Source organism: Eleginops maclovinus, chromosome 14 (genome assembly GCF_036324505.1).
Source record: "Eleginops maclovinus isolate JMC-PN-2008 ecotype Puerto Natales chromosome 14, JC_Emac_rtc_rv5, whole genome shotgun sequence".
In the NCBI taxonomy this organism is placed as follows: domain Eukaryota; kingdom Metazoa; phylum Chordata; class Actinopteri; order Perciformes; family Eleginopidae; genus Eleginops; species Eleginops maclovinus.
The window spans coordinates 14,483,260-14,496,826 of NC_086362.1; the positions used below are offsets into that span (position 1 = coordinate 14,483,260).

A 13,567-nucleotide genomic window follows, 5' to 3' on the forward strand; every position below is an offset into this window, starting at 1 on the left:
AAACTCAAGCATTACGTTTTTTCAGAAGCACATGCGTCGATCACACTATTGATTGAACTACAGTACTTTTGAATGAAAATTATTTACTTCCCTTTTTATTTGAAAAATATATTAGATGATTGCATTTTTGAACGGTTGACTTTGAAAAGCCTTTCTTCCCTTCTCAGCATTAACTTCCTATGCTTAAATGATTAATTAATGATATTATTAATTCAATTAAGTTATTTGAGCCGATTAAAACTGATCTCAATATGTAAGTGTGTCAAATAATAATAATAATAATAATAATAATAATAATAATAATAATAATAGTATAGTATAGTATAGTATAGTATAGTATAGTATAATAATAATAATAATAATAATTATTATTATAATAGAAGAAGAACAAGAACAAGAACAAGAACAAGAAGAAGAAGAAGAAGAAGAAGAAGAAGAAGAAGAACAACAACAACAACAACAAAAAGACATGAGCCCCTTAATAGAACAAAAAACACTTTTGTACATATCTGTATTTTGAATGTTTTATTTTGATAGGTCATTCAGGAAGTGCTATATATATGATGCTCTCGTGTCTGAAGCTCGAGGAGTCAGAGAGGGAGGCAGAGTTGAAAACGGCGAGGATAGGGAGGACGGCCGGCGGTACTGAGGGTCACAGGGATGTACAGCAAACACAGGCAGAAAAATGCCCAAATACCACCGGCAAGATGGGGACGTTTGCTCGTTTTTCTTTATTTTCTGCTGCTTAGCGGCACTCTGGACCGAGCCAGCGGAAACACCGGAGAACAAGGTAAAGTGAGCCGAAATGCTGTAAACTTCTTAGCATCTACTAGTTGCGTGTTGAAGCATTCGGGCTGTTAAAAACGTGTAACATGTTTCAAAAGGTCTTATAGAGCTACATTTATCTTTATTTGCAGCTGTATTTGTTTGCCGTGATAGCACTGAAACTTTACTTAGAGTAATTATCCGTTATATGAGGTAGCGCGCTGCGTCCGCCAAACTCCATATAAAAAGCTGGCAATTTAATGCCACCTTCCTTATGGAGCAAAGACACAAGAACATATCACCTACTGGATATTTACCAAGTTGTATGTATCAACTATACATAGACATTTTTAACACCACCACATACCTACTGAATACCACTGTGATAACATCTCCTCCTCTATCACCGGGTCTCTGGTTAACTCCCACAAGTGCCTCCACCGCAAACTGCTAGGTGGTGGGTTCAAAGGGGGGAATGAGATCAAATACTAAAAGCTGACATTATTGTGTCATGGCTTTTATGCCGAAACCAACAGGAGACGTGAGGCTAACTGAAACAACGGTGCAATATGTTTTACAATATGTTGCTCACTCACTGTATTCCAAAGAATGATAAAATGTCAGAGTTTCAGACGGGATTCGGTGGAGCGTCTCTTAATGCACGCATCGAAGCGAGGGGCTTTCCGTTAACCACATGGTTTCTTATTTATGATTTATCATAGTGCAGTTTTGTATTGTCGAAACATTTCAGAATGTAATTGATCTTAACGTTGAATTGTCTCAGGTTTAAATGTCAATAGTACTACTAATAATACATCAGGACAGCCCTGTCCTCTCTGTGCGTTGTCCTTAAAAGGCAGCAGTTTAAAGAAACGCTGTAAGACTCCAGACCGGTATATCTGAGTCGTCACAATTCCAGCACATTGTCACAAAGTCAGTTTTTTCTGACTTTGTGTGTGAAACCATGACAATATAAATTCCTGGTTGCATTTTATTGCTCACTGTTGGGGGTGCGTCTGACTTGGCTGGCAGTCCTGGCAACACTTTGTATTTCAAACGACATAAAAATGAAGTCTAAAACCAGCCATATAAAGACTAGTGTGTGTGTGTGTGTGTGTGTGTGTGTGTGTGTGTGTGTGTGTGTGTGTGTGTGTGTGTGTGTGTGTGTGTGTGAGAGTGAGTGGCTGCTATGATGCACACCCTGTCGTGTCATGTGAGCTTAACCACAAGGAAAAGCAGGACTCTAACACTGTCCCCCATTCAAGAAATACGTTCCAAGTTAATGGAGTTAACAACAAGCTGTGTGTGTGTGTGTGTGTGTGTGTGTGTGTGTGTGTGTGTGTGTGTGTGTGTGTGTGTGTGTGTGTGTGTGTGTGTGGTCCAACAGCATGAACTGTCAAGATGTAATCTGTCACTGCAGCCCTGTAGTTTTTAAATATATGATTTGTTTACATTTTATAGTTCTTTCATTTACTTATTTCACAGTTTATTTTATAATGTTTATTATAGCTTTATCATAGATCGTCAGTACATTTGTCCTTGTTTATCTCATTCATTATCTTTCATAATATACTTGGCATCAAATTGATTTGTCATGTTCACTGTGTTACTCTGGTCCACTTTGAGGCTGTAGGCAGCATAGTGATGACCAAAGGGCAAATTCAAAATGTAGGCTTTCTTGCCTGACCACAACCAAAGTTCTAAAGCCTATATAATACATTTATTATATTTAACAAGTCCTCTTTAAGAATCTTTTTGCAGCCTCTTCGATGTCAATCTTTGTTGTGCTTTATTCTGTTATACCTCATATCAAACTAGACAGATTAACAGCGGCATGGTTGCAGTGGCGCACGGCTCTCTTGTGTTTTATGTATGTATGAATGTTGCGTCTCTTTGTTGTTTTATGTTGTCGGTTCCGAATGTTTTGATGGCACCTTAAAAAGGAATAGCTTTTTCTCTTTTTCATTGTCCATGTATAATGAAAGTAAATGCTTCTAATCTAATCTAATATTGGGGTTTTGATTGATGAACAGACTTAAATGTCTAATCAGTGAACTGTCCAATAGCAGTGGACTTCAATTATTTCATATACAGACAAAGTCTTTATTTGAATAAGAGGTATATTATTATACTTTTTAGAATTTTTCCTTTAGCGTCATACAGGAACATTTAAAAAGTAATCTTAATTGTGTTACGGTAAAACTGGCCTGACTTTGAGGGTAAGAGGTTACTGTGTGAACTCAGGTTCATGTTTTAAAGAAGGTAAAATACAGGATCACATTTCCACAGAAAAAAATCAACAGGAACAAGATAAGCAACAAAACATCAATATGAAAAAAGAGAGGACTTAAATTGAGTGGACTTGAATGAGTGAGGAAGATGGTAAATGAGGTTGAATCGGTGGTCTCTGGTCGCTCTCGATCACATAGTGTTTATTTGCCGGTTTGACATTTGTAATAGAGGTTGCGGTAATGTAATATGGGGTCTCTTTCCAGATTTCGTTGTGTGTGTGATCTCTGACCATAATTGTTTTTGTAAGGCGGTACTGGAATGCGAAATCAATGTTGAGATGCATTTCTGATGCAAGCAGAGCAGTGAGTGTTGGAGGAAAGTCATTGTTATGGAACTGAAAGGAAAAAGAAATGTTTCAATTCTGAGTGTATTTTTAACATGTTATAAAGTATATTTAATCACATTTTAGTAGCAAGCCTCTGTTTTATAATTGTCTTTTAATAGTCTGTCAATGTACACTTCTCCATGCCTACAAGTTGTGTAGATTCAAACTTCATGCAACTTTTGTCCAGTAGGTTTTCGGCTTTATTGCTGGGTGAGGTCTGGCTTAATGTGCTGAATATCAAAATCTAACTCAACACATTCTGGTCTTCACTTTCATCTTAAACAACTAGACTCATTTCCAGCCATGAACAACATTTCTAATTGTTCTAAAACAATCCATGATGTGTTTTAATAACAATTATCTTGTATTAAAGATCAATCTGCTCGTTGTCAGTGATAGTCAGCACTTCCTGTTCATATGTTTCAGAGTAAAAGCAACTTAACTGTGATGTAAGAGCGATGTAGAACCAACAATGTACAAGATTGTAAATAATTGCTGAAGAAAAAATGTTTACTTTTTTTTTGTTTCAAAAGAGACATTGTCATGACATCCATAGGTGGCACAAACGGGTATACAAATCATGACAAAATAAACCTGCAACAGGGGGAAAACGGCACCTTTCTCAAAAACAGCAGTTAGATTAAAAGTGTCTTGTGCCAGCAATATAGAGTGTCAAAGTCATTGCAGTTCAAATTGGTCCATGGTTTGTTTCTCTCCCCTTTCAAGAGTTATGCATGACAGCAAACACAACTATATACATCCAGAAAGGGACAAGTAAAAGTAAAAAAGAAACTTAAATGCTCGTAGCAGTTTGGCTCAATATGCTAGAGAAAATACATTGCTATAAAGAATTCAGACATTCATAAAATCAAAAGAGAATGTAAAGTCTAAAGGTGTTCCTTCAAGTCATTATCTTTACAAAATCAGGTCTAAGAGGTTTAACATTTTGTATCCACTTTTCCCAATGTTGTAGGAATATGCCCATCCTTAGGTTCAAAGAAAAAGTGATCTTTTCCATCGTGTAAATCGCCATTGTTACATCTATCCAATTATTTATAGTAGGCACAACCTGCGTCGTCCACCTTTTGGTCAGCGCCTTGTTCCCCGCTGCCAGCAGTATACCCAATAAGTATTTATCTATACCTTTTACTCCCGGATGAATAGAACCCAGATATATAGTTTTAAACTCGAACTGTATGTTTGTGTTAAGGATGGTCTGTATTGCTTTATATATTTCTTTCCAATAACTCTGTATGTTTTGACATTCCCAAAAAACATGATAGTGGTTAGCACTCTGACATCCACAATTTCTCCAACATTGAGTATTACCGTTATCATAATGTGCCTTCATATGGGGAGTAATACAAAAATGGACCATATTCTTCCAGCTGAACTCTTTCCATGCATGAGATTTCGTACTTTTCCATTGAAACGTGCAGATAGCTTGCCACTCTTTGTCTGTTATTGTCAAGCCTGCTTTCTTTTCCCATCTAGTACACACATACATATATATATATATATATTATACACATCTGTTTATAGTACACACATACATATATATATATATTATACACATCTGCCATACATATCTGTTTATAGTACACATATCTATATATTATACATATCTGCCATATACATCTGTTATACATAATATATGCATCTGTCCATACCTCCTCATTCAACAGTGTAAAGTATTTAAATACTCTCAATGTATTCCACATATGTATATATTTCACCTCCTCAAATCTGTATTGTTGATATTGTAAATATTCTTCTCTCTTTTTCACTATTTTATTTATCTTTTGCACCATGTATGTTGAGTTGTTGGAGGAGCACGCGACATAAGATTTTCATTGCCAACATATACGCTGTATCTGCTGTGCATATGACAAATAAAAAAACCTTGAAACCTTGAAACCTTGAAACCATCTGTCCTTTATGTATTTCGTCGAGTGAACTCTCATATTGTTAAGACTCTTGTACAGTTGTGAGATGAACCCCTTTTAAATTTCTGCTTTATATGCATTGATGAAAAGTTGGACAAGGGGTTGAGTGGCTGCTCTGGTATTGTGTTTTTGGTTATAATAGTTTCTCAGTTGAAGAAAGCTGTAAAAATCACTTTTTTCCAGTGCAAAAGTCTCTTTGAAAACTGACCATTTCATCATTTTTAATTATGCCACATGCAGATGTTATGCCCTTTTTTCATCCAACATTTAAAACGATTATCTAACCGATTTGGTGTGAAACTCGAGTCATAAGCACACCAACTCAAAATCTTAATATCGTCTTCCAATTTATATTCTTTTATAACTGCTCTCCATATCTTGAGAGTCGAGTTCACCCAAGGATTTTTCAGTCTATTTATGTGTTTTTATAAATTTGTATCCAATAGAACAGCTTGTATATGACCTTCAGGTATCATTGCACACTCTATATCTTTCCATTGTGCCTTGTAAGATGGGTTACACCAACACAATAGTGCGCTGATTTGTGCCGAAATATAGTAATTTTTCAGAGATGGTAAGCCCCAGCCTCCCTTTTCCTTTGGTAGCTGCTTTGTTTTATATCGTATTCGAGGTCTCTTTCCCTGCCATATAAATCTCGATATAGTTTTGTCCCACTCTATGAATTGATTTTGGTTAATTGTAATTGGAAGAGTTTGGAAAAAGTATAAACATCTCGGAAGAATATTAATTTTGATCGTTTCGATTCTAGAGCTTAAACTTAAGAAGGGTATGAGATTCCACCTCGTAAGATCTTCTTTAATTTTGCGATACAAGGGGTCGTCATTTTTTCCTGATGTCCTTGACAGGTCTTTAGGTAGGATTACACCCAAATATTTGAAAGATTCTGTTTTCCATCTTATAGGATATTCACTCCTGAGTTTTTCAGGTGGATTCACATTGTATGTAAGAGATTCCGTTTTATTTGTATTCAGTTTATAGCCAGATAGTGGGCCAAGCTTTTTTAAGAAAGTCATTACTTCAGGCAAAGATATTTCAGGGTTTTTTAGGTACAAGAGAACATCGTCGGCGTAGCTCGTAATTTTATGTTCTACACCATTAATTTCAATACCCTTAATTTTGTCAGTCGGTCTAATATATTGGGCTAGTGGTTCTAAAAATAGAGCAAAAAGAAGTGGAGACCAGGCGCAGCCCTGCCTCACACCTCTTTCCAATGTGAGGGGTTTGGATAAGTGACCATTAATTTTGATTCTCGCCGTGGGGTTGTTGTAGATAGCCTTAACACTGTTTATTGCTACTTCCTTGAAGCCACATTTTTCCAGAACTTTGTAAAGATATTGCCTTTTCTGCGTCCAAACTTAGTATTATTGCCTCTTCCTTGTGTTGTTTCATATGAACCATAACATGTAAGGTGTGCCTTATATTGTCTTGCGTTTGACGCATGTGTATAAAGCCAGTTTGATCATTTTGGATTAGACTAGGGAGAATTTTTTCCATCCTCTTGGCCATTATGGATGTATATATACAGTAATCAACATTGAGGACCGAAATGGGCCTATATGATCCACATTCAGTCTTGTCTTTTCCCTCTTTTGGGATAAGGGATATAGTAGCTTCTTTCCAGGTAGGGGGGGTCTCTGCGTTATTTAGCGTTATTTAGGTTTATAATATTGGCATAAGTTCAGTCCTAAACGCTTTGTACCATTCATTAGTAAAGCCATCCCTTCCTGGTGACTTGTTAGCTTTTAATCTACTAATTGCGTCATTTAATTCTTTGATAGCTATTTCTGCATTTAGAGCCTTGTTTTGATCCTCAGTCATAACTGGTAATTCTAGGGCCTCCAAAAAGGAGTCAATCTCATCGTCTTTATCCTCCAATGTTCTAGATCAGGGATGTCAAACTCAATTTCATCGCGGGCCACATTAGCATTATGGTTGCACTCAAAGGGCCGGCTTTAACTTTAAGATAATATAAATGTATTGTATATAAAATAATTATTGCCTCTGCATTGGATAATTATTGGTTTTGGTAATAACTACATCTGAAAGTTTTAGTCTAAGGCAAATAATCGCAAGGGAAAATATGCAATTACAATAATACAATTTATTTAAAAGATGAGTTTGGTAGCATTAACACAGAGTTGTGCACATATGGTGCACGTAGACAGAGAAATATTGTATGTGGGTGCACACTTACATTTCTCTGTCTGTTAAATAAATCCCATGAATTTATGACATTATTATTATTATTTTTTAGATCAAGCACTATTTAAGTATTTATGATTTGAATTTTGCAATATTTGAATAGTCTGAAAGCCAGGACTTTGAAACCCCCCTGTTCCAGACCCTGGTGTGTATCACCTGTCATTCATTGTTTTCAGGGATGAGGAGGGGCGGGGAGGACGAACACAGAGGAGACGGTGATCGCGGGAGTTTTCCTCCTGCCTTCACAAACTTTACACACGTATTTACAAGTATTCATCGTCTGAATATAGAGAAAACCAATTCATAAGCTGCAACTCAAGACCTCATATCACAAAAGTGGAAATAACCGTAATGCAAGTTTTTCTTTATGTGTGTCTCTGAATGAGCCGTAGCGACAGCGGACTGACAGAGCGGCACATTCTGTGAGGAAGCAACCGTCTGTCGGTTCTGGGTCCGGTGTTTCTTGTCACGGTTGCTGACGCAGATTTTGCTCGGTGTTTGGTGTCGCTGTGCCGCTGTAACTATGCTCTGTCACTCACTGCCTCACTGGACACTGACTGAAGTCGCTACAGTGCGCATGTCACAAAACGAGATGAATTGTGGGACATGTAGTTTAAGGGCAACGAGCTTCTGTAAAGCGGCGTGTAGCCGTATAATAAACGTATTATATTCTTTGAAAACTCTCGCGGGCCACATCAAATTAGTTTGCGGGCCAGATTTAGCAAGCTAATTCACATTGAAACATCACATTTGCTATACAACTAAATTTAAGGTGCAATAAAAAAGTTTTGGAAAGTTACACGTTTTCAGTTAATTAGTCTTTATTAGTAGTACATACATACATATAGTACAGTTGTACATCAGCACAGATACTGGTTAGCAAGCGCTTTATTTTCTTTCTTTCTTTCTTTAATACACACTACCATATGTTTCACAGTTGTCTCCCCGCTTGAAACTGGCAGCAGGTCAAACAGAAAAGGACTGTGCCACTTTCGCTCTTGTCTGTTCTCCTCCTCCCTTTGTGTTTTAGTATTGTTTCAGTTTTTGTTGAGCCAGCATTTCCTTCTGCAGCATGGTGTCCCCACCATTGCTCCAGTTAATTGGCTGCTCACCATAACAGGTCAAAAAACACATCTAAATAGAGTAGTGATAATTGGCTGTTACTCTGTTCCAACTGCCTGCTTGAAATACCTCCAAAAAAAAACAATACATCTTGATTGTGGTGATTGGGTGTCATTAAAACTGGGAGCTGAAATTGCAGCAGTCAGCAAAACCACAGTAATCAACCATCACATCTGCCATCAACATTTTAGCTCGAACACAGCCGCTGATCATCCGAGGACAATAAATCACTACAGGGAACACATTAAATATATATTTAAATAACCACATGACAAGCATTTGTGTGTGTGATGTATTACTTGACTTAATAAAATTAAATAAATAAAGATGTCCATTGTGGCTGACAGGTGCAAACGCGCTTCAACAGCCCAAAACATTCCCTTTGGGAAAAACTCGCTGCAGTTTCAAGACACATGCAAGCAAAGAGACATGTCCACCAACTTGGCACATCACGCGCAGCATTTAGAAACCATTCGCCAACTTGAACAAAAAAGCACAGCGTTTTCTCGGAAACCAGGGGACACAAAAAAGTGACGCACACAGCTGGGACCGGAGCGCTTGGTGACGTTCAGTTATTATACAGTTGGACAACTGTCTCTTTTGATGGAAAGTTATCTAAAACCGAAATCCGGTATTTCTGCTGTAAGGAATTATGTGACCACAATGCTAAAATAAGTCAATAATACTTATATTTTAGTTAACTTTTCACCAACTCTGACAGTTTAATAATCCCTGTACAACAACTCACCTATCCCGGTCCAAGCTTTTGGTGTCCACTGTTTTCCGTTGAGTTTTGAGCTTCTTGCCGCGTTTTGCTTATGCAGTGCTTTTAGTAAACACTGCGCATGTTTTGTCTAGTTGGTGAGTGTTTTCTTAATGCTGCATGTCTGGATAATTCGATGAAGATGGCTCATTTGTCTTTTTATATTTGACCCAAAACTGCAGCGTGTTGCTCCTAATGGAAATGTTTTGGCCTTTTTTGGAATAGATATCTATAGTAAAGAAATATGAAGGGACATTTTTTAAAACTACCTGAAACATATTTCATATGTCTGAACACATCTGAGAGAAAGACCCTTTTATAATCACACTTCAGTTTTGTTTCCCTTTCTCGAAAGAAAAATGTGGAACTCAGATATTATCAAGAAGAACAGTGTGAGACTCAGAGAAACTGTGCCAAAACAAGTTCCTACTTTGCAGTTTTGTCAGTCAAGACACAGCTTCTTTGTCCATGTTGTCTTTTGGTCAAACACACACTGATTGCTTAGCCTGCGTATAACCAGCTGTTGCCTCTTGAAATGTTTTACAGCTCCGTTTCTTGCCTCAATCTAAATACTGTACCTCTCAGTTGGCAGCATCACCTCACTTCACCTTAGCAGACTGACTGACAAGAGTTTTAAAACACTTCTACTGTTTTTTTTGGCCTAGTTAGACAATTGTGTGGGTGGAGTTTGTGTGCATTGTAGACATTTTCCAGCTGAGAGGTGCTTTCATGCAGTCTCAGATGCAATTTGAAGGCTTTACATAAAAATACAGGGACATACTTTACTACCGACATATCACATTTGGATCAGGTGGCTCATTATTGAGGTCCTGCAGTATGATGCTTTTTGGGCTTTTTCCTGTAGTGTGTAATATACTGTAGGTTTCTGTGCACACACACTCCTCCCCTGCCTGAAATGCCTTGAGTGGACCCCTTTATTACTTCCCTAACATAGTGACATCCCTATTTAACACTTGCGCTTCTATTGGCGAGCGTTCCAATAATTTGCTAAAGGGCGGGACATTTCAAGCACATCTTCAAGCAGTTGACCAATCACAACAGAGCCGGCTAGCTAATCAATCAGAGCAGACTGGGCTCTGGTTTAAAACAGAGGGTGAAAAGAGGTGCTGCAGCACAGGCAATATGAGAAAAATAAAGAGCTTTTTGAACATTAAAACAGGGAGACATGTCCCAGTAGAAGCCATCAGCATATCTCCTCTTTAATAGTTCTGTATAATGGTCCTGACATCCTTACTTGAATAAGGACTGCTCGATTAAGGCAAAAACCATCATCACAATTATTTACTGTAACACAATCTGTGACTTGGGAAACAATCTTCAATTGGAAAATGTTTGGACCGTTGCAAAGTTAACAGCACATCATATGGTGGACTTTGAGAGCAACATTAAGGGGCTAGATCTATAAGACCTTTTGTGAGCTTCTGAACAGACATGACTTTTAACCATACAAAATATTGGCTGTAGATGTCAATAGTGATCAAAGTGTAATTGTGAGCTGATGATTGTCCTATAGTCCATTTCCTGAAGTCAGCTATACTGACTCAATGGCTTAATGTGTAGGTTTGCACATCTTGAGTTCTTACTGGCAGGATTGTTGCTTCTCTGCATGCTTCCTGTTATTATCATGCTCTTTCCCCTTCCTGGTTGCTCTCTTCGTCAGTTTTCTCACACTCTCTCAATCGCAGACATGTCATCAAAAAGTAAAAAAAGCACTCCAAACTCCTAATGCACTTTTGCTCTGCCGGGATTCAAATGAACTCCAAGCTCAGCAGTTTTTTCTCCACGATATGTGCCTGCAACATGGCCCATTTACCAGCCCCGGGCCTGCACTCCACATGCTTTTGCAATGCAAGGCCTGTTCTGTGAGCCCAGAGGAGTCTGTATGGAATGATCTGAGAGCTTTTGAAAGCGTGGGCTGGTATTTCAAGGAGGGGGGGAAACTGCATGCACAGTCGGCAGAACTGTTGTGGATCCACCTCTAAACAGGCAGACTTTCATTAGAGACATGTTCCCCGACAATACCCTGCTCACCTTTTCACTTCACCTTATTTTTCATCTGCAAACACCAAGCCGGCGTGACAGCCAGGTTGCACCCTTGAATAATATTTTGTTTGAAATCTAACAAGATTTTATGATTGTTATTTGTAACACCCACATAGATACTGTGCAAGGTCCTTCCTGGTCCGCTGTGTGGGCTCCTTTTAGTCATTATTCATTTTCCAAGTGTTATGTTTATGCTTGGTGGGTCTGTGGGTCTGTGTGTGTAGGTCAGGGGTTGCCAGAGAGTGCTGTGTTTCTGAGTTCTTTTTTGTTCCAGTCTGATGCTATCAGACTCCATGCCGGGATGGAGGGTAATGGAGTTCGACTACGACGTGAAGTTTGCAACCCCTTTTATGACAAACTGAGAAAAGAGATAACTGCGCCGCCTCTTCTCGGAGAGCAAGTGTCACATGCTATTAAAACTTTTACACCACATAAAGGCATGGCTTTAAGTCTCTTTCTAGTCTGCATTTCTCTACATTTCTGTGTAATGAATACCACATATTAAAACCCATTTTCTTTTGTTTTTAAGAACTAACTTGAAACTAAAGCAGGGTTTTCATTTCATGGTATGGCTCTTCTCAGCTGTACTACACCTCACTCACTTTAAGCCCAGTTTACCGCCTCTGTAGGCTGGCCATCAGCTGTTTGGTTTAGCGACTATGGCTACAGGATTTGAAAAACGTTTAATTAAGTTTTGGCTGATGTTTCCTTTGCAACTTGATTTTAAAATAAAATAGATAATGATCCTTCTGGAAACATTATTCACCTTATCATTAAAACATATTTTAAAATCAGCATCTGTGTCAAACAAGGTTTTTTGTGTAAAATGCTGAGTTCAAAATGATATTCACAGATGTGTCCTTTAACATTATTGCGCTTACAGCCATTTGGATGTAGCACCAGTCCATATTTAATTTACGATAACATTTGCGTGAATGAATCCTTTTTTCAACAATTAAAAAGATAAATGTATGTTGTAGTTTTTCCAGCCGCCATTTGTTTTAAAACTTTAAGGACCTTTGTTTGTAGTCTACCCATGTAGATTTTCCCCACAGGTGGAAGATTATCCAATAACATCCAATCATTTCAGATTGATCATGACTTTGTCCAGCTGTTTTCTCTCCTCAGCTAGAATATTGCCCAAGCACACAGTTGTTAAGTGTAAGGATGCTCTTCACTTTATTAATAGCACCAGACCATCCCCGGATATATAGGATTTGTCTGAAAATTAAAAATCACTTGTGTGCTTTCTCGAGAAAAGTAGTGGTGTTGTCCCCCCACTTTAAGTTGGACAAGATTGTCATTCCCAGGAATTTGAATGATCTAAGATCTTAACAGCTCCCCTTAAAGTCCACTGCTTATTTCTAACAAGTTGTTTGAATTACACCAGTCAGCCATGTATAAAAACTCACTCCTGTAATCACAGGACATTCCCTGAAGCTAAATGTTGTGGAAGTGATCCCTTTCTCATGAAGACATGAATGGTTTGATTATATCTCGTTCCAGGAGGAGTGCCAGGATGAGGCACACTTGTGATGATTCAATCATAACATACTGTAATGTAGACCAGCTCAGCTCAGAGGAATGCTGTTTGCATCAACACTCTTCCTTTTGTGTACACATACAGTTTGCTGCTGTACTTTGGTAGAGAATATCCCACAATGAAACAGTAAGATGTGTGGATTATTCATGCTATTTGATTTTTCTACACACGCAAAAACTACATTTTACGAAACCAATGCCATTAATCTTCTTTGTTAGTGTATGGCAGTATTTAATAAGAGCTGTAACTAGTTATTTTAAAATGTAATATCATTTTATCATCTTTTTTCACCTCAATTAGCTGTTTAGTCTGTCATTCCTCCTATCCCCGAGGTGATATTTTGAAATGAAAGACCTGACATTTGAACAGTTTTTTTGGACCTTTGCTTTACAAATGATAGTTATTTTAATAGAATCAAATCAAAATCAGCAATAGACTTTAGTTTGGATAGGAAGTTCCATTTTGTATGTTTTACTCAACTGGCACAATAGCTGAAATCGCTAAGCCTTCTACTACTACTAATC

General features: G+C 37.9%; 1 protein-coding gene across 1 annotated transcript in view; it reads left to right on the top strand.

The window, feature by feature from the left end:
- Positions 1-583: 583 nt before the first annotated feature.
- Positions 584-13,567, top strand: part of adam19a (ADAM metallopeptidase domain 19a) — a 191,074-nt gene continuing 178,090 nt past the window's right edge. The window contains exon 1 of the mRNA XM_063900790.1: positions 584-790. Coding sequence (XP_063756860.1) covers positions 661-790 — 130 coding nt within the window. The 5' untranslated portion in view covers positions 584-660. The remainder of the gene's footprint in view (positions 791-13,567) is intronic.